Source organism: Salminus brasiliensis, chromosome 12, assembly GCF_030463535.1.
Source record: "Salminus brasiliensis chromosome 12, fSalBra1.hap2, whole genome shotgun sequence".
Classification (NCBI taxonomy): Eukaryota; Metazoa; Chordata; class Actinopteri; order Characiformes; family Bryconidae; genus Salminus; species Salminus brasiliensis.
In genome coordinates, this window is record NC_132889.1 from 1514132 (window position 1) to 1533714 (window position 19583).

Below are 19583 nucleotides of genomic sequence, written 5' to 3' on the forward strand. Positions count from 1 at the left end.
GACAAATGGTGACTGTTACCTTGAAACAATGGGGGTCTATCAACTTCACAGCAGCCTCACCACAGGGGGCTCAGAAAACCAGCGTTATCAGCAAACGGACAACAAAGACGGCTGAAATCAGCTGATTCGAAGTGTGAATGTCACATATAATGCACGTTTGTCGCGTATTTGTGGGGTATAAACGTGTGACTGACACTGTACAGGAAGGTTCTGCAGCCTTCCGCCAGTGTTACGCTTATTTTTATTAATAATTCTAACATTATTATAGATGTGAAAATAGTGGAGAATCTCAGCTAATGCAGTTCTCTTTAGGGACTACTTTCTGTAGCTGCACTACACCCTGCAGCATGTATCCCTCCACCATTTTAATGATCTGATTTTAAAAGCAGGTTCTAGAGCCGAACTCTTCTCAGAACTCTGGTAGAACCGTGTCTCAGGCATCAGGCAGCGTCTTCATCACCATTAGGTGAAGAACTTTCTGTGAGGAGCTTTTATTAGAGCTTCAGACGTCTGCTGCCCTTCACCTCCACTGTAGAACCACAGCTCTGACTGCTGGGGGAGGTTATCTAGAACCTCCACTGTAGAACTCCAGCTCTGACTGGGGGAGCTGATCTAGAACCTCCACTGTAGAACTCCAGCTCTGACTGGGGGAGCTTATCTAGAACCTCCACTGTAGAACTCCAGCTCTGACTGGGGGAGCTTATCTAGAGACTCCACTGTAGAACAGCTCTGACTGGGGGTGGTTATCTAGAACTCTAGAATGTGTTTTACATCAAACCCACGAAAGCTCTTTGCATCTTAATCCATTTATTAAGCATCATTTTCTTTAGCAACTGATGAAACCACAGATCCTCAGCACTCAGTCTTTCCATTCTTCCTTCAAGGTGTTCGTCTCCAGACGTGCGAGTGCGCCTTACAGACGTCTAGACAGGAGAAGAGTCTGTCAGCATCCAGGAAGCGCATTCTTTACCTTATTCTTTTTCTTTTGTGCCTGCACACGGCTGTTGGCCAGAGGCTCTGGCTTCTTGGTTTTGTAAGCGGGAGACTTGCGGATGCGCTCCCCCTTCACGTTGACGATGTGGGGGAGCATCGGCGGGTTCCTTAAGCACAGTCCAGCTGCCTCTGGGGCGTGAGTCCGCAACAGGATACGCTCCCCCTCTGCTGCGGTCACAGCTACCCAGCCTGAGACAGGAGAGAGAGAGTTACAGCATAGAGCACTGAGCAGGTCGCACTTCTGTACTTACACTACATGTCCAAAAGTTTGTGGACACCCCTTCTAATGAATGCATGCACCCATTGCTGGCACAGATGTGCAAATGCACACATAGCTTGTGTAGTCCCTGTAGAGAAGAAGTACTGCCAATAGAATAGGACTGAATAGGAGCAGATCATCATCATGACCCTATTGGCTCCATGCTGCCTAATAATGCCAGGCGTGGGCTAGTAGAGGGGTATAAAGCCCCCCAGCATTGAGGAGCTGTGGAGCAGTTAAAGAACTGTGTTCTCTGGAATGATGGATGGTGGAGCTCCATCCAGGACTTTTGGGATGATGATCCAGCCTTCCCCGGACAGTACAGACAACGAATGAATTAATACCCCCGATTTCGAGAAGAAACAACAGATGAGCAGGTGTCCGAATACTTTTGGACTGTGAAGCCACCAATCAACTTAGGTGCAGAAGGATTATTTAAATTACCTGCTGAGGACAGTCTGATGTCCGTCACTGCCGTGTTGAGCCCTCGGCCCTCAAGTTCAAAGTCTTGAGCTTCAAAAGGAGGAAAGTCTTTCATGCGTTCTTCTCCACCCATTGGCACCTGAGCAGGAAACAGTGGGGTGTGAAAACTCTCACCTCGGTCTAAACGCACATTTATTTCCTGTGATCTTCATTTTCACATAGGTTTTAAAACTCGCTCGCTTACACAGCCATATCAGAACACTATGACCACCCCTGCTTTGGAATGAACCATACAGCAGCACTGTGTAGCTCAGAGGTTCACCTAAATGGGCAGTGAAGCTGATAGATCTGATCAGAACAGATAAAGCAGGTGAACATAAATCCAGTAAAGAGGAGAAACAAGAGCTTCTCATTCTGAAGAAAGTAGTGAGATCTTGTCGGTGAGCTAGTCTGAAGAACAGAGCTCGGTTCCTCCTTTTTTCCTCCTCCTGTAAAGCTGCTGTTCTGGAGATACAAGGTTTATGAGGGACAGGATTGATGTGGTCTTTTAACACAGATTTTATTAATATGATGAAAACTGTAACTCACAGCAAGCAGAGTGCCCCCCGCATGTTTCTGGTAGATGGCATCAGCCTTGTCCGAGCTGGTGATGTGGACCGGGACTCGGGAAGAAGCAATGACCGTAAACCAGCACGAGTTGTTCCCCTGTTGATGGTAAAGGTTTCGTTATTTTTAATACAGCCTAAGAAAAATATTCATCTCAGTTATGAAAGGAACTGAATTTCATCAGTTAGGAACTGGAGCCGAATTCATTAATGGGGGTCTAAAGAATAGGGATGTCCTAATCCGATCTAGTGACTGGAGATCAGGACCAATCCAGGCATTTTTAACAAATCGGGTATCAGCTTTTAAGGCCAATGCTTAGGTCTGCTGTAGCAGAGCGCCATCTGGCATCTTCTAGGCGCCATTAGTAGTAATAAACTTGATCCTCAGCTGCTGCAGACGATCTTCACAGTTCATATGTGATCTGTCTTTTCAGTAAAATAAACTAAACCAAGCTTTATTTGGACTGATAAAAGCGGTGCTGTTACCTGTTAGCAGCCAAAACTAAAGCTGAAGTTGGTTATTGTACTAACTCTCCATTCCACCTTAAATAGTTCTGCAGTTACATTAGATGTCCCTTCAATTTAGGTGCTGCATCCTTTGGCAAACCAAAATATGCAGAAACATATATAAACACATACAACTTAAAGTAGCTGAATCAATGCATTCGTTAGAAGAGGTGTCCACAAACTTTTGGACATATAGTGTAACTAGTGTTGTGTTGTGTTGTGTGTTTGCAACCACTGAGCTTTGATGAATACTTTTCATTCCTACCTCCAGGTAATCAATGCGTGCCAGCGCTCCCAGAAATAACACCATTCCAGGCTTCAGCACGAACGTCCTCGGGGTGATGGCATGCGTAGGCAACACCAGCTTCACCTCTTGTTCGTTCAACACGCTGAGAACCTGCTCATGACAGACGAAGCCAACATCATATTTTCACCCTTCTGTGCCAAGTTACCTTCAACTCCTTCACCGTGTCCCACGTCCCGACTTACATCAGACTCCTTCATGATGCCGGGGGTATCGTAGAACCAGTGGGCATCCTTGATTTCGTTATATGGGAGCTCCGTCTCCACTGTGGGCTCCGCACGAGGCTTATCAAAGCTGTCTTCGTGAAGGTCCTCTCCGAAGCTGAGACAGTCAGGGTCGAACTCCACAACCTTCTTTTTGGAGTGATCCACTCGGAAGGTCCTTCCAACCCGGCCTGCAGGAAATCAACCAGAACCTAGATTATCGGAATCTCCTCTTGGTGGCGTAATAGAGCACCGTTTAGAAGCAGATCAACTTCAGCTGACATTGAGAGCTAGCCAGGCTAAAGTACAGCTTCTAAACATGGTGGAGGTAGTTTCACACACTGCTACTGTAACTAAGACCCCCAAAGTGAAGCACAGCCTCCAAACATGGTGGAGGTAGTTTCACACACTGCTACTGTAACTAAGACCCCCAAAGTAAAGCACAGCCTCCAAACATGGTGGAGGTAGTTTCACACACTGCTACTGTAACCAAGACCCCCAAATTAAAGCACAGCCTCCAAACATGGTGGAGGTAGTTTCACACACTGCTACTGTAACTAAGACCCCCAAAGTAAAGCACAGTCTCCAAACATGGTGGAGGTAGTTTCACACACTGCTACTGTAACTAAGACCCCCAAAGTAAAGCACAGCCTCCAAACATGGTGGAGGTAGTTTCACACACTGCTACTGTAACCAAGACCCCCAAATTAAAGCACAGCCTCCAAACATGGTGGAGGTAGTTTCACACACTGCTACTGTAACTAAGACCCCCAAAGTAAAGCACAGCCTCCAAACATGGTGGAGGTAGTTTCACACACTGCTACTGTAACTAAGACCCCCAAAGTAAAGCACAGCCTCCAAACATGGGTTAGAGGGTCAACTAGGAGTCCCTCAACACTTTTTTGTAGCTTCATGGTTACAATAAGTCCTCCAACTCACCGACCAGGTATCCCTGCCTGCTGAACTGCTTCATTCTCTTGAGCTCCTCAGGGTCCAGGTCCTCCTCCGACTCCTGGGCCGCCTGTCGCAGCCGCTCTGCCCGCCGGAACAGCCGGTATGGCGTCGGATTGATGATGGGAAACTTCAGCAGGTTCAACGTTGTTCCTTTCATGAACAACAGGACATAAACATGGTGTATTTTTCAGAGTGGACGGGGGTCAGCATGGGCATGTTGACCAATTATGTTCCTCCTGTGATCTGATGAACCTTCATTAAGTTAAGATGATCTTACTATGAAGCTTTTTTGGGGAAACTAGGCCCTGTTCAGCTGTACTGTACAGGACCCATGTTGAGGTCCTGGAGGATAACCCAGAGAGAAGCTCTGCTGAGGGACTTACCTGGCCATGGAGATATCGTGGCTTTGTTGATCATGTCCGACGCTTTGGACTTGCAGTAGTCCGAATCGAGCAGGGTGTTAAACAGGGTGGACTTGCCAGCGTTGGCGGTCCCGACCAGATAGACATCCCCCTTGTACTTCCAGGATGTCTGCAGCCTCGTGATCAGGTTCTCTATGCCGTACCCCGTCTTAGCACTGATGAGGTGGATATCTTTGTGGTCAGTGATGACCACACCTGCGTCTGCACAATACTGCATAAGCTGCCGTTTGATCCTTTGTAGGTAATTGTCCGCATCTCTAGGTAGCAGGTCCACTTTGTTCCCCAAAACCACAATGTGCTTGTTTTGGCCCACAAGCTGTGGCAGGCCTGGGATGATGGAGTCTGGAAGGTCGAGCAGATCCACAATGAGCAGCACCAGCGCCTTCTTAGACTTGATCCTACCGACAATCTTGGTGTATTCCTCCTTCGACATGGTCACATTCAGAGCCTTCTGGTGGTGTACGAGTAAGAAACAGCGCTGGCACACCGCCATCTTCAGCGTGTCCTCCTCCATCAGCTGTTTGAACTTTTCACTAGGCAGGTAACCAGGTACGTCTGGGACGGTGCAGTGCATGAGAGCACCACATCCAGAGCAGCAGGTGTCACTGACCGGAACGTCTGCGTCCGGCGTCCCGTAGACCTTCTGCTCCAGATTTTTCTTCACCTTCTTCTTCTTCCTCTTGGAAGTCATCTCCAGAGGAAACTCCACATCGTGGAACTCGACAGAAGCCTCCTCGTCCACCTCCTCGCTGGCAACATCTTTCAAAGACCTCAACTGGAGCTCCAAGGCCTTCCGACGCAGCTCTGAGCTTGTCACCTTGGGCGCTTTGTCCTCTTTGACCTTCATGGTCTCAGTTACACAAAGATGCTCTGGAAGACCTTCCTCTTTTTGGTCCAGAGCTTCAGAGAACTCAAGAAAAACAAACTCCTCTTCTTTGTCTGGCTCTACTGAAGAGTAGGCTGCTCTGGCTTGAGGCTTCAGAGCTGAAGCTGGCGATGCCCGAGCTCTTTCTTCAGCCTCAGAGCCTTTTGAAGACACTGCAGTGGTGTGAAAGCCTAAGCATTTAGTCCTGTGAGCTGAACCACAGCTGTGTGTTTTGCTTTGGGACAGAAGGCCCAAATAAAGGTGACACCATCTTCTTCTTTCTAGCTCTGACACACGTTTTAAACATTTCAGAGACGAAAACGGGAACGAAGACAGTTGTATTAATTTAAACATAGCCCTAACAACTGCAAAACGCGACTATAATCTACTTTAAACATTAAAAAACATAAAAAATCCCACCAACTTACGAACACGTGAACAGAGGGGCAATGTTTTCGTGTGTCGCAGCCAAAATACGTAACCGGATGAACGTTTTTTGATTATTATTTTTTTTTATTAATTAACATTAGAATTTAAGCGCCAGTACGTTTTATTTTGTTTAATTTGAATTTTTAAAATATTATTAAAAATAAAACTATAATTTGTCGCAAAATGATATATGTTGTGTGCGTTTGCGAACACAGGAAGTGACGCCATATAGCCGTCTGCGGCTCGCTGAACGGACAGAGCGCGTTTTAGCCGCAACGCTTTTTTTGTTTGTTTACTGTAAACTAGGACGTAAACAACAACAACAAACAACATGTATGATCAAGATGAAGGTATGTATGAAGTAATGTAAGCATATGTGGGTAGTTCCGTCTTCGTAAGGCAGTATAATGTGCTGGAAAGTGCGGGTTAACACAACGGAGCTATAGCTATAGTTAGCCTGTTAGCTTAGCTTAGCTGACCATTATAGACAATCGCTTTTTTGTGGAGTTTCAAACTTTATAGATTTAAATTTTCGGGTTTTAGAAGGTAGAAATGTTAGTTAGTTGATTTATGCTTTAAATATGTTGGATAAAGGAGTATAAACAATGTGACTGAAGAATAGAAGTCCACGAGTCTGAGTCTCGAGTCGCTCCCTACTTTCTAGCTGTCTATCTTTAGTGCACTAGATCATGGAAGTCATGCAGATAATCTCTGAAGAATAGCTTGTGGACCTAAATAGTGTGCATCACATCGTTGGCTATAAGCTCCACAGTTTCAGTGCCCTCTTAAGTGCACTTTATAGGGCATGAGATAATCCCATGAAGTAGCTTTGGCTTTATCTTCCTAAGTGTACCTAGTTAGTGTCTAACCCTAAACCTTTCCCCCTCCTCTTTCTCCAGATATCCAGTATGATGAAGATGATGATGAAATCACCCCTGATCTGTGGCAGGAGGCCTGCTGGATTGTTATCAGGTAGCTGGTGTGTCTGATCATCCATCAGTGGAGAAATCCACCGGCCAGATGGTGCCGCTGGCAGTGGTGGTGGTGGTGGTGGTGGTGTTGGTGTTGTTGATGTTTATCGTGTGCTTTTCGTTTCCTCTCCAGTTCCTACTTTGATGAGAAGGGTCTGGTGCGACAGCAGCTGGACTCATTTGATGAGTTCATTCAGATGTCTGTGCAGAGGATCGTGGAGGACGCTCCACCCATAGATCTGCAGGCTGAGGCTCAGCACACCTCTGGAGAGGTGGAGGAACCGGTGAGCTTCCGCACATATGCATTTCAATTGAAGGAGAAGGGCTTAGCCATGCCAGTCCAGAAGATCAAATCGATGACTTTCTGGTCCCAAGCCCACCTTTATTTGAAGTTGTCTCAATTCTAAATAATCTATAAAATAAACAACTTACGATTTCTGGAGACTTTTTTAAATTTGTGTTTGATGTGTCCTTTGCAGCCTCGGTATCTGTTGAAGTTTGAGCAGATCTACTTGTCCAAGCCTACACACTGGGAAAGAGATGGAGCTCCCTCGCCCATGATGCCGAACGAGGCCCGACTCCGAAACCTCACGTGAGTCCAGTTATCGTAGTGCACGTGAGCGGTCACTGGCAGAATTGCCAGACGAGGTGAAGATCCACACACTGATTGACATGGGAATGTGTTGCTGGTTTAGGTACTCGGCTCCTCTCTATGTTGACATCACAAAGACCATCATCAAGGAGGGAGAGGAGCAGCTTCAGACCCAGCACCAGAAAACCTTCATTGGCAAAATTCCCATCATGCTTCGCTCCACCTACTGTCTGCTCAGCGGCCTGACTGACCGTGATCTCTGTGAGCTGAACGAGTGTCCTCTGGACCCGGGGGGCTACTTCATCATCAACGGCTCCGAGAAGGTCAGGATTTGGTGTCTGATATCATTTCCGTATCAAAGGACTTTCTGTTCTTTTATAAATTGGTTAAACACTACAGTGTTTTTAAAGTTCAGTGATGATCAGTACTTGAGCTATGAAATATTCATTAAGTTGCATATAAGTGTATAATATGATTTAAATATAATATTATATATAAATAAGAACAGTGCTACAGACTTTTAAATGGCTCATGCCAGATACTTCCCTTTGGAAAAATTGAGGAGAACATTACTTTTTGGTGCAAAATATGTTAATTTATAGCAAATCTGCATTCTAAGGCTGGGTAATAATCTAATTATTATTATTAATAATATTTATAAAAATTATAATATTAATAATACTTTATTTATAACTAAATTATGATTTTTGTGTCTTTAGTTAGAAATCCAATGCACATCTTTATTCCTTTACAGCGGTGTACTTTTGCTGTTTTCTATTATTATTATTATTATTATTATTGTTGTTGTTGTTATACATAAATCCTGATCACGCTGCTAGCCTTTGGCAGCCTGGACCTCGAGAGAGCGCAATTGGCCTTGCTCTCTCTAGGGTAGGTAGATAGTCCCCCCCCCCCCCCCCCATCACTCTAACGCGGTGCTGGCCATCACTGGCGTCTGCTAGCTGGTACTTCAAAGCCAGAGGGAGAGAATACGTACAGGTTGAGTAATTGGCAATCTAAATTGGCAGGTCAAAACGGGTAAAAAAAATTAGAAGGAAAAAAAACACAACAACTAACAAACAATGATGTCAAATAATCATGCTGTATTTTTGACATAATTAAGCAACCCTATATCCATAAATATTTAAGAAATATTAAAGAAAGTCTAATGCATCTTCTCAGTCCTGTCATGTTCATGCCGTTTGCAGTATTTACCCCTAAATAAAAAATTCAGTTTTCTGGATTTGCAGGTTCTTATAGCTCAGGAGAAGATGGCCACCAACACAGTGTATGTGTTTGCAAAGAAGGACTCCAAGTATGCTTACACAGCCGAGTGCAGGTCCTGCCTGGAGAACTCCTCCAGACCCACCAGCTCCATCTGGGTCAGCATGATGGCCAGAGGAGGACAGGTTAGAATACACTCATACACCTCAGACCTCTTCATTCTTTCTGGCTGCTGCGTTTGGTCAGTGTTGCTTATCTGCTTGCCTAATCTTAGTAAATTGCATGTCTCCTAGTTTACCACTTCATCCCGAGACCTCCATAAAGGCTCTTAAATGACTTAAACTAGTGCAAAGTATGGCAGTATGACTTTTATTGATTATATATTGATCCATATGCGGAAGCCCTTCCTTTTATTACAGTCAAGAGTTTCTTGAGACTGCCTGTTCTCCTGGACAGTAATTGTGGTGCTGATATTTGTGACCTTTCTGCATCCAGGGAGTGAAGAAGAGTGCCATTGGTCAGAGAATTGTCTCTACCCTGCCATACATCAGACAGGAGGTGCCCATTATCATCGTGTTCCGAGCCCTGGGCTTTGTGTCCGACAGGGACATCCTGGAGCACATCATCTACGACTTTGACGACCCAGAGATGATGGAGATGGTAATTGCTTGCTTTGAAACGGTCAAATAAGCAGGCAGGACAGCTTTTGGTGCTGTAGCAACTAGGGCTGGGTATCACTTAGAATATTCTGGTACCATCAGTACCCACACCTTGCCTTTGATATCAGGTTCTGAATAGTCCTACCATGACCCATTTCTCTCTGTCTCCTCAGGTAAAGCCATCTCTGGATGAGGCCTTTGTGATCCAGGAGCAGAACGTAGCTCTGAACTTTATCGGCTCCAGAGGAGCCAAGCCTGGCGTCACCAAGGAAAGGAGGATTAAGTACGCCAAAGAGGTTCTGCAGAAAGAAGTTCTGCCCCATGTGGGTGTGTCTGACTTCTGTGAAACCAAGAAGGCCTACTTTTTAGGGTGAGTTCTGATGTAGGGAGCTGGAATTGTCTATCTAAACTGGGGGCTACACATGGCTCAGTGGTCTAATTCGCCATCGTGGTGGCCCGGGGGTGGGGGTTATGCGGTCACGAATCCCAAGCAAAGCCAAGCCAAGCAGCTTTGCCATCAGCGGCCGGAGTCAGAGAGGGCACAATATTGTCCGGAGTTTTTCAGGCTGGGTAGATGCTGCTCTCCACCCTTGTCACTTTTAAGGGCGTCTGTTAGCTGGTGCAGTGAAGCTGGGGACCTGATGCTTTCCTCAGAGTGTGTCAGCGGTAGCATTGGGGGCATTACAAGTTCTGGGGGGGGAGTTTTGTATAGGTGGGTTAATTGGCAGCTCCAGAAAATGGAAACATTTTGACAAAATTAAATAAATAAAAAAAATTGAACTGGTTTTAATGTGTTTGGTATGTTGCTGTTTACCAGCTTCACTAGATCTTTGTGTTTACCCTTATTTTTTTGTCTCATAGTTATATGGTGCACAGACTCCTGCTTGCAGCTCTGGGCAGAAGAGAGCTGGATGACAGAGATCACTATGGCAACAAAAGGCTGGACCTGGCAGGGCCTCTACTGGCCTTCCTCTTCAGAGGGTGAGAAAAGTGGAAGTTAAAAGATGTGAAGGGTATTTTATATAAATTTTGAAATAGCAGTAGGCTCCTCTCCGCTGTTCTGGCATTGAGGGATGTCCCCTACACCACAAAACCTGCCTTACTCCACAATTTACCATCACAGTAGAAGCAGACTCATTATAGCACCAGCAATAAATGACATAATCGCTGGAGCGCTGGTGAAGTCCCTATCAGTTACAGGACTGAAGACACCAGTGTATCCAGTGAAGTGGCCTATGAGCTGTCCTGACGTTAAACCCTCATTAACTAACTCGCTCTGCTGTTCTCGTATCCACCTGCAGGATGTTCAAAAACCTGCTGAAGGAGATCAGGATCTATGCACAGAAGTTTATCGACCGGGGGAAGGACTTCAACCTCGAGCTGGCCATTAAAACCCGGATCATCTCTGATGGGCTGAAGTATTCTCTGGCCACTGGCAACTGGGGTGATGTGAAAAAGGCCCACCAGGCCAGAGCTGGGGTGTCTCAGGTAGCGTGTTCTGTGTTTTCAAAGAGTTGGCAGATGGTTCATTGAGGTTCAGACTAATTTGATGTGGTCTTTGAACTCTCAGCGCACCTGAGCCAGGTAATCAGTGCTCTGTAGGCCTCTATTCTTGGCTCAGGTGTGTTGGAAGCTGGGTTAGCCTCTGTCGTCATTGTGCATCACTCCTCTACAGGTGTTGAACAGACTGACGTTTGCCTCTACCTTGTCACACCTGCGGCGTGTGAACTCCCCCATTGGCCGAGACGGAAAGCTGGCCAAGCCCAGGCAACTCCACAACACGCTGTGGGGCATGGTGTGCCCCGCCGAGACCCCTGAGGTACGACTCAAGGATTTCTTCGAAATGCCCTTATGTTGTTTAGACTTGCGAATTGCTCTGAACACTTGTCCGTATGTTTGCTTGCAGGGCCACGCTGTAGGCCTGGTGAAGAACCTGGCGCTCATGGCGTACATCTCTGTGGGGTCCCAACCTTCCCCCATCCTGGAGTTCTTGGAGGAGTGGAGCATGGAGAACCTGGAAGAAATCTCACCTGCTGCAATTGCAGAGTCAGTGCCCTCATTGTCTCTTAGGGGGCAGCACCCCATTAAGCATTAAACCACGAACAGGCTCCTAGTACAGTTCATTCTAGCATAGGGAGAAATGCACGTCTATCAGGATATATATGGGCAATAGTATTGGGACACCTGCTCGTTCATTGTCAATGAATTGACTGTGGGTTTCAATATGCTTGTCTAGTGCCACTAAAATCTTTGTGAACGGCTGCTGGGTGGGCATCCACAAAGACCCCGAACAGCTGATGAACACCCTGAGGAAGCTGAGGAGACAGATGGACATCATTGTGTCTGAGGTGAGAGGACTGCTAATTAGGGTCTTTTTAGGTCTGAGCTAAACTTGGTCTTGCTTCAGGAAAGTGGCACAGTACCTACACCCGCAAATCCTCGACCAGTACCCCATAGTACCTGCTTCTGAGACCCGTCTAACTGGAACTGACCACCCTTTCTTTCCGTTCAGGTGTCGATGATCCGAGACATCAGAGAGCGAGAGATTCGGATTTATACAGATGCCGGACGGATTTGCAGACCGCTGCTCATCGTGGAGAAGCAGAAGCTCTTGCTGAAGAGGCGCCACATTGACCAGCTCAAAGAGCGAGAGTACAACAACTACAGGTACGCAAATCCGGTCTCATTTGGGGCAGTTGGTTTAATTTGTGCTGGTTCTGCAGTGCTAGCTTAATATTATTATTATTAATATAAACAATAATCTATATCTATATATATCTATAATATCTAGAATATATATATTTCTGATCTTATTTCTGATAAACACAGTAATTAGTAATAGTCTGCACTCAGAAATGTAAGGGGTGTTTGAGACTTTCATAAGACTTACTGTGTGTGTGTGTGTGTGTGTGTGTGTGTGTGTGTGTGTGTGTGTGTGTGTGTGTGCACGTGTGCAGTTGGCAGGACCTGGTAGCGAGTGGCGTGGTGGAATATATTGATACGTTGGAGGAAGAGACTGTGATGCTGGCCATGACCCCAGATGACCTCCAGGAGAAGGGTGTAGCCTATTGCTCCACCTACACACACTGTGAGATCCACCCCTCTATGATCCTGGGAGTGTGTGCATCCATCATCCCATTCCCTGATCACAATCAGGTGCATACACACACATCGATTGTGCCCTTTATGATTACAGCCAGACATGGACGCCTGATCTCAACACACACACACACGCTTGCTTTCTTGTTCTTCAGTCACAAATAAGTCTCCCACTCTCACACACACCTGTTTACATTTACAATAAGATAATTAGGATGCCACCAGAGCTGGTTCTAGACTGCACTGGTGCTGTTCCTGATTGTAGGGTCTGTCAGGGCCCTCATTTCACCCAGGAGATCTAAAGCCTCGGTGTCTTCTGTTTCCAGTCTCCCAGGAACACGTACCAGTCTGCTATGGGAAAGCAGGCTATGGGAGTCTACATCACAAACTTCCACGTTCGCATGGACACTCTGGCCCACGTGCTGTACTACCCTCAAAAGCCTCTGGTCACCACAAGATCTATGGAGTACCTGCGCTTCCGAGAGCTACCAGCAGGTGATGTAGCGGCCTAATCATTCGACTGCCTCATGTAGAAGCCAGAGAGTTCATACTGCAGCAGGAGAGACTTGCGCAACAAACATCACTGCAAGCACAGACCTGTCAGGATTGCTGAATATAGGAGGCAGTTTGCAGGAAAAGGGGGTGGCTTGAATGAAGATGAATTATAAATTGTGAATTATCTGTTCATTTCACATAAAATATTATGATCATGACAGACCTGTGCAGTGAAATGAAGACTGTCCTGCCTGTCTTGAAGTGCTGCACTGTTTTATTCAGCGTAAGGGTCACGTAGCATCCTGTTCGGAGGGGGAAAGTAATTTAAGCTGCAGCTTATCTGAAGGTGTCGGATGTTTTGAATCCCTCTGTTTTGTTTGTCATTCAGTGATGATTCTCAAAATATATCCTTATAGCCCTAAAGGCCTGTATGTGGGCCCATACCTCTGTTCCTCACTCTCAAACAATATAAGTTATAAATTAGTTTTATAGCAGTTCAATCATTTATTGCAATAACTGATAAATTTTTCAGTCATTGAATCATTTATAGCAGTTCTACCACCTGCCGAATTGCTCCCCACGCTTTCTGAATCTATGTAGCAGTTGATGAGTCATTTACATCATTTTTAACTGTTACTGAGTCGTTTGCCGCAGATTCCGAGTCGTTTGCCGCAGATTCCGAGTCGTTTGCCGCAGATTCCGAGTCGTTTGCCGCAGATTCCGAGTAGTTTGCTGCGGTCACTGAATCGTTAGTCTCTAAGCTAAATAATTGGCTGTGGGTTTAAGCAGTTAATGGCTGATTTTGCTGAGATTTTCTTCGTGCATTTCTTCTGCAGGCATCAACTCCATTGTGGCCATTGCTTCATACACTGGCTACAATCAGGAGGACTCTGTCATCATGAACCGCTCTGCTGTGGACCGAGGGTTCTTCAGGTAGCTGTGCCTTCCTTGGTTAGCAGTAATGTATAGATGGAGTAAACTGTAGACTGACTAACTGTGGACCATGTTTTTTTCTCTCAGGTCCGTGTTCTACCGCTCTTATAAAGAGCAGGAGTCGAAGAAGGGTTTTGACCAGGAGGAGATCTTTGAGAAACCCAAGCGTGAAGAGTGTCAGGGTGAGCTATTTAATTCTAGAAGTTATTATAAATTCTATCTACATCTCTGGGATGGCTCCGCTGATCATTTTGGGCTGTCTGTGCTTTGACAGATCCTGAATTATATGATCTTCACGTCAGTAGAGATCTCCCCAAACACAGGGTTGCTTTTAATTAACACTGTTTCCTTCTACACTTCACTTCCAGGCATGCGCCATGCTATCTACGATAAGCTGGACGATGACGGGCTGATAGCTCCAGGTGTGCGTGTGTCTGGGGAGGATGTGATCATCGGTAAAACGGTCACTCTGCCCGAGAACGATGACGAGCTGGACAGTACGAACCGCCGCTACACAAAGAGGGACTGCAGCACCTTCCTCCGCACCAGTGAGACTGGCATCGTCGACCAGGTCATGGTCACCCTCAACCAGGAAGGCTACAAGTTCTGCAAGATCCGGGTACGTGTGGTTGGGTGTCGGTGATCCATATATCTTTTGATGAGCTGCGTGGTCGGGGACGTTGCTTTTTAGTGTAGAAAAGGGGGAAAAGGGTTTTACTGTAATTTATTTATTTTTGTTACGTGTTTTCATGTGTTTAGATTTGCATGAAATAAGTGTGTTTTGCTGACGATTTTTGTAAATTGGCTGATGTCTGTGACCGGTCTGATACAGTTTCTATTACTAACTTTTACTTTCTCTTCAAAACTTCTAGTTATTATTCATTTCTTTCTGTTCTGTTTCTATTCCTAACTCTATTCTAAACTTTTGTTTTGTTTCTATTCTAAACTCTGATTCTATTCTAAACTTTTTGTTTCTGTACTAAACTCTCTTCAATTCTACTTCCTGTTTCGTTTCTATTCTAAACTCTATTCTGTTCGAAACTTTTGTTCTAAACTTTGTTTCGTTTCTATTCTATTCTGTGGTTTTGTTTAATCTTTTTTCTTTTTCTTTTTTTCTATTCAAAACTTAATTTCTATACTAAACTTTCTTTGTACTCTCAGTTCCTAAGCTGTCAAATGTGTGGGTCCTAAACTTACAGTCCATAACGTTAAATATCTGCTTAGCCTGTTAGTCCGTCCCACATCTGTAAGCAGAAAAGGAAAGATTTTATAATTTGATTAATTTTATTTTACAAAAATGAACAAAATGTATAAATATATATGTTGTGTAACATGAGAACAACTACTTTTATACAGAAATCTAATAGTGTGGATTCAGGCCCACATAAGCCTCTCTCTTATTAATTCTCTCTTATTAAATGATTAAATTATTCCAATCAATTCTTTGCAAGGTGTTTATTTCTGTAAGAAATCATCCTGTAGTGTTTCAGACTGCTGAGAAGATGGAAAGATTTGTTCAGAAGATTTATTTCTTCTTCTTTGTTTGCAAGTCATATTTGTAAAGCTGCAATTGTCTCTTAAAATTTGTTCTTCTGCAGGTTCGCTCAGTCAGGATCCCTCAGATCGGGGACAAATTTGCCAGTCGTCACGGACAGAAGGGTACCTGTGGAATTCAGTACAGGCAGGAGGTAATGTCACAGCACCCTCTGCTGTTCTGCTTTTATGACACAAGTCACTTCAAATTTTCTATGATGTGGTTAAAAACTTGCAGTACCTGTGAGCTGACTTGTCGAAATTATTGACCCACGACTGGAAACGCTCACATTTTTGGTGCATGTTTGAAATCCAGGCTTACTGATTTAGATACTGGAAGACTAGTCTAAATGTTTTGCCATTTGTTTGGATTTCTGTGGTCACTTAATGCTGTCGCAGATGTTGTAGCTTTGTTTAGACTGACGTGCATCCTGGAAGCAGAGCTGTTTATAGATCTCATAAACAGAGACGAGGCCTTCCAGCAGCATCTGGGCTCACATGTCTGATCCATTATAAACAACAGTAATGATAAAACCTCACTGCCAGTGCATCATCACAGACTTCACAAGACTAGCTAGTACATAGTAGATTGTAGAGTGATATGACCCCCATGTATAAACAGCGTCTCTGTCTCTGCAGGACATGCCTTTCACATGTGAAGGAATCACCCCGGACATCATCATCAACCCCCACGCCATCCCCTCCAGAATGACAGTTGGTCACTTGATCGAGTGCCTGCAGGGGAAGGTATGCATTCCTGATATTCATTAATACTAATAATGATCTCAGCCGGCTGACACGCTACCACTATGGCCCTGGGGGTCACAGGTTCGAATCCCGAGCCATGCCAATTTGCAATTTAGCAGCTCAATTGGCCTCAAATGCTCCCTCCGGATGGGTAGATGGCGCTCTCTCCCCTCATCACTCTCCTCTGTGTCGGGAGCAGTGCTAGTTCTAGGGGGAGATACAAAGGGGTGGGTTAATTGGCAGCACCAATTTGACAAATATTAATTAATCTCCTTTTTTTTTTTTTTTTTATAATAAGGTGAATCGGACAACTCTTCACATTTTATAGAATTTGATGATGACTGGACCAATAGAAATGTTCCGAAATGACAGAATAAAATCGTAACGTTCAGAAGTTTTTTTTTTTTTCCTTCTATAAAAATATAAATTAAATATAGAAATTATCCTTAGAAATTCAACATGTTTTTTTTTTTCCCCAAAATGTATTTTTGTTTCTGTTGTAAAATTTGACCATTTTAAGCTTTTTTATTTTTTTTTATTTTTTTATTTTTTTAAGTTTCTCTTCTAAAATTTCAATAAATATTTTAATCTAAAATTCCAAATTCTCTCTGTCTTTTCTGTGCATTTCTCACAGGTGTCTGCAAACAAAGGGGAGATTGGTGACGCCACACCGTTCAACGATGCTGTGAATGTGCAGAAAGTCTCCAACTTGCTGTCCGAGTACGGCTACCATCTGAGAGGAAACGAGGTGAGGTGTCCGTCTCTCGCACACATTCTGTCCTGCGGTTTTCCCGTTTCCCAGCTCGTGACGTCCACAGCTCTAATCCCTCATTTGCGTAGTTACCCTAAAGCCTCTCCCTCTGTCTTCTCTCTGGTCCTGTAGGTGTTGTACAACGGTTTTACAGGTCGCAAACTGACCTCTCAGATCTTCATTGGACCCACTTACTACCAGCGGCTGAAGCACATGGTGGACGATAAGATCCACTCACGTGCACGTGGCCCCGTCCAGATCCTCAACAGGCAGCCCATGGAGGGCAGATCACGGTGAGACAACCCTTGCTGATCAGAACAGAACTAACAAAAAGTATTGGGACGCCTGCTCATTCAAGGGTATTTAAGAAAAAGAGTTTCTCCTGCTATTGTTGGAGTGACCGTCTCTACTGTCCTGGAAAGAAGGCTTTCTACTAGATTTTGGAGGAGGAGCATTGCTGTGAGAATTGAATTGCATTCAGCCACAAAAGTGTTAATGAGGTCAGGATGTTGGATGATTGAGCATCACCCACCTCATTGTCCCCAACTCATCCCAAAAGTACTGGATGGAGCTCCTCCACCATCATTCCAGAGAACACAGTTCCTCCACTGCTCCACAGCTCCTCAATGCTGGGGGGCTTTATACCCCTCTAGCCCACGCCTGGCATTATTAGGCAGCATGGTGCCAATAGGGTCATGAATTTGATCTTCAGCTCCAGAGAGTCCTATTCTATTGGCAGCACTTCTTCTCTACAGGGACTAGACAAGCTGCGTGAGTGGGCACACCCGTCAGCAATGGGTACAACTTAAAAGTAGCTGAATGCCTTCATTAGAAGGGGTGTCCACAAACTTTTGGGCACACAGTGTATGTTAGAGTTAGTCCGGACTCGGCATGCAGTATTTTTACCCTCCATGTCTGTGTGTGATTGTTACAGTGATGGTGGTCTGCGTTTCGGAGAGATGGAGCGAGATTGCCAAATTGCTCATGGAGCCGCGCAGTTCCTGAGGGAGCGTCTGTTCGAAGCATCCGATCCCTACCAGGTGCACGTGTGCAACCTCTGCGGCCTCATGGCCATCGCCAACACGCGCACCCACACCTACGAGTGCAGGGGCTGCCGGAACAAGACTCAGGTGGGAGCTAATAGCTTTTTTTTTTTTTTTTTAAATATGAATTCAGCACTGTGCAAAAATGTTAGTCCCCTGTAAAAGAGTGTAAAGCTGCTTATCTGGGCAGTAAGTGTTTATTTCCTGAGTAAATCACTGATATTAGAATATACACTAATAATAACACTCCTACAGAAAGTGGTGGTGGTTCTCCATCACTGTGTTCATCATTAGAACATCTCCAAAGTTCTCCTCTCTCATGGAGTCTAGTGTTATTTAGAGTTCTCCTCAGATCAACACCTGGTTTGGTGGTAAATCAGGGCTTAATGATGGTAAATCAGGTGAGCTGCTGCTGCTGCTGCTGCTGCTGCAGATGGAGGTGAACACATCCTCCACGCTGTGCTGCCTGGACTGGGGGGCGTCCAGGAGAAACCTGGAGGAACCGAGCTCTGTTCTTCAGACTAGCTCACAGACAAGATCTCACTACTTTCTTATGGTGAAAGTATTTTGCTCACTACCGTACCCAAAAGCTGATGAGGATGATAGTTGTACGAGAACATGGTGGAGTAAAATCATGTTAATGAATATGGAAAAACAACCCCCCCCCTCATCTCTCTGGCCGTGTGCTTTTCAGATTTCCCTGGTCCGGCTGCCGTACGCCTGCAAGCTTCTGTTCCAGGAGCTGATGTCAATGAGTATTGCACCCCGCATGATGACCAGCTAAGCACTCGCGCTGCTCAATCATGAGGAAAAATGGATGAGGCCGGAGGAGCTGGGCTCATCGTACTAAAGAGGAGAAGAACTGAATGCACTCGTTGCCCCGTCTGCGTAAAGTATTTCTCATCTTCTGTTTTGTTTTGGATGTGAAATCTGTTCTTGGTTGTTTTTGTAAAATGTTGAATCAAATAAAGTAGCTTCTTTTTACATTTTTGGAGGTTTTTATTTTTCTGCTTCATGTGATCTGGAGGTCGCCCCTGATTTGACCCATAATATTTAGTCCACTTGTGGAACTTTTATGTTGTTGCTGCCATGCAAAAACTTTTGCGTTTTAATGTAAATCTGACAGTTGGTGTCCAAATTTTCCATTGACTGGACCATTTTTCCTTTCATCGAAAGTTAAGATGGATTATTATTCTTCTGTAAAGTCATCGTTTTGGAGATGCAAGGTTTTTACATACGACAGTAATAATCAATGGCCCTGAATAATTAACTTAGACCTTTTGGTAAATTCTGCATGCAGGAGTGAGGAGACTGGATTTTTAGCGTTGGAGTTTGCTTTACACACACACACACACACACACACACACACACACACCCCTCTCTATGGTGTGACTCTCGCACTGCTTCAAGCACAAGAATTTTCTTTGTGTATACACAAGCATGCTGGACTGATCCTTATCAAATCCGGGCTTCCATTCAAGAACAGAGAGAAACCTGATTGTGCAGAGAAATCTTAAAGGGATTGTTTGGAGAAATATAAAAGTGTATATATAATTGAGTAAAACATGCAAA

General features: G+C 44.9%; 2 protein-coding genes across 2 annotated transcripts; one reads left to right on the plus strand and one right to left on the minus strand.

Moving 5' to 3' along the window:
* Positions 1-790: 790 nt before the first annotated feature.
* Positions 791-5991, minus strand: noa1 (nitric oxide associated 1). The gene is made up of 7 exons (XM_072693491.1): positions 4632-5991; positions 4234-4398; positions 3277-3485; positions 3053-3184; positions 2264-2380; positions 1697-1814; positions 791-1182 (listed from the first exon to the last, which is right to left on the minus strand). The coding sequence occupies exons 1-7, from the start codon at positions 5887-5889 to the stop codon at positions 944-946; spliced, it is 2238 nt and encodes a 745-aa protein (XP_072549592.1). The 5' UTR covers positions 5890-5991; the 3' UTR covers positions 791-943.
* Positions 5992-6180: 189 nt separating this feature from the next.
* On the plus strand, positions 6181-18995 carry polr2b (RNA polymerase II subunit B). The gene is made up of 25 exons (XM_072693660.1): positions 6181-6314; positions 6864-6936; positions 7069-7219; positions 7415-7527; positions 7631-7850; positions 8778-8936; positions 9247-9411; positions 9584-9780; positions 10272-10391; positions 10712-10898; positions 11086-11229; positions 11317-11456; positions 11647-11758; positions 11923-12077; positions 12368-12566; positions 12836-13004; positions 13841-13937; positions 14025-14119; positions 14306-14556; positions 15536-15625; positions 16110-16217; positions 16852-16965; positions 17101-17261; positions 17903-18098; positions 18706-18995. The coding sequence occupies exons 1-25, from the start codon at positions 6296-6298 to the stop codon at positions 18793-18795; spliced, it is 3525 nt and encodes a 1174-aa protein (XP_072549761.1). The 5' UTR covers positions 6181-6295; the 3' UTR covers positions 18796-18995.
* The last annotated feature ends 588 nt before the right edge of the window (positions 18996-19583 follow it).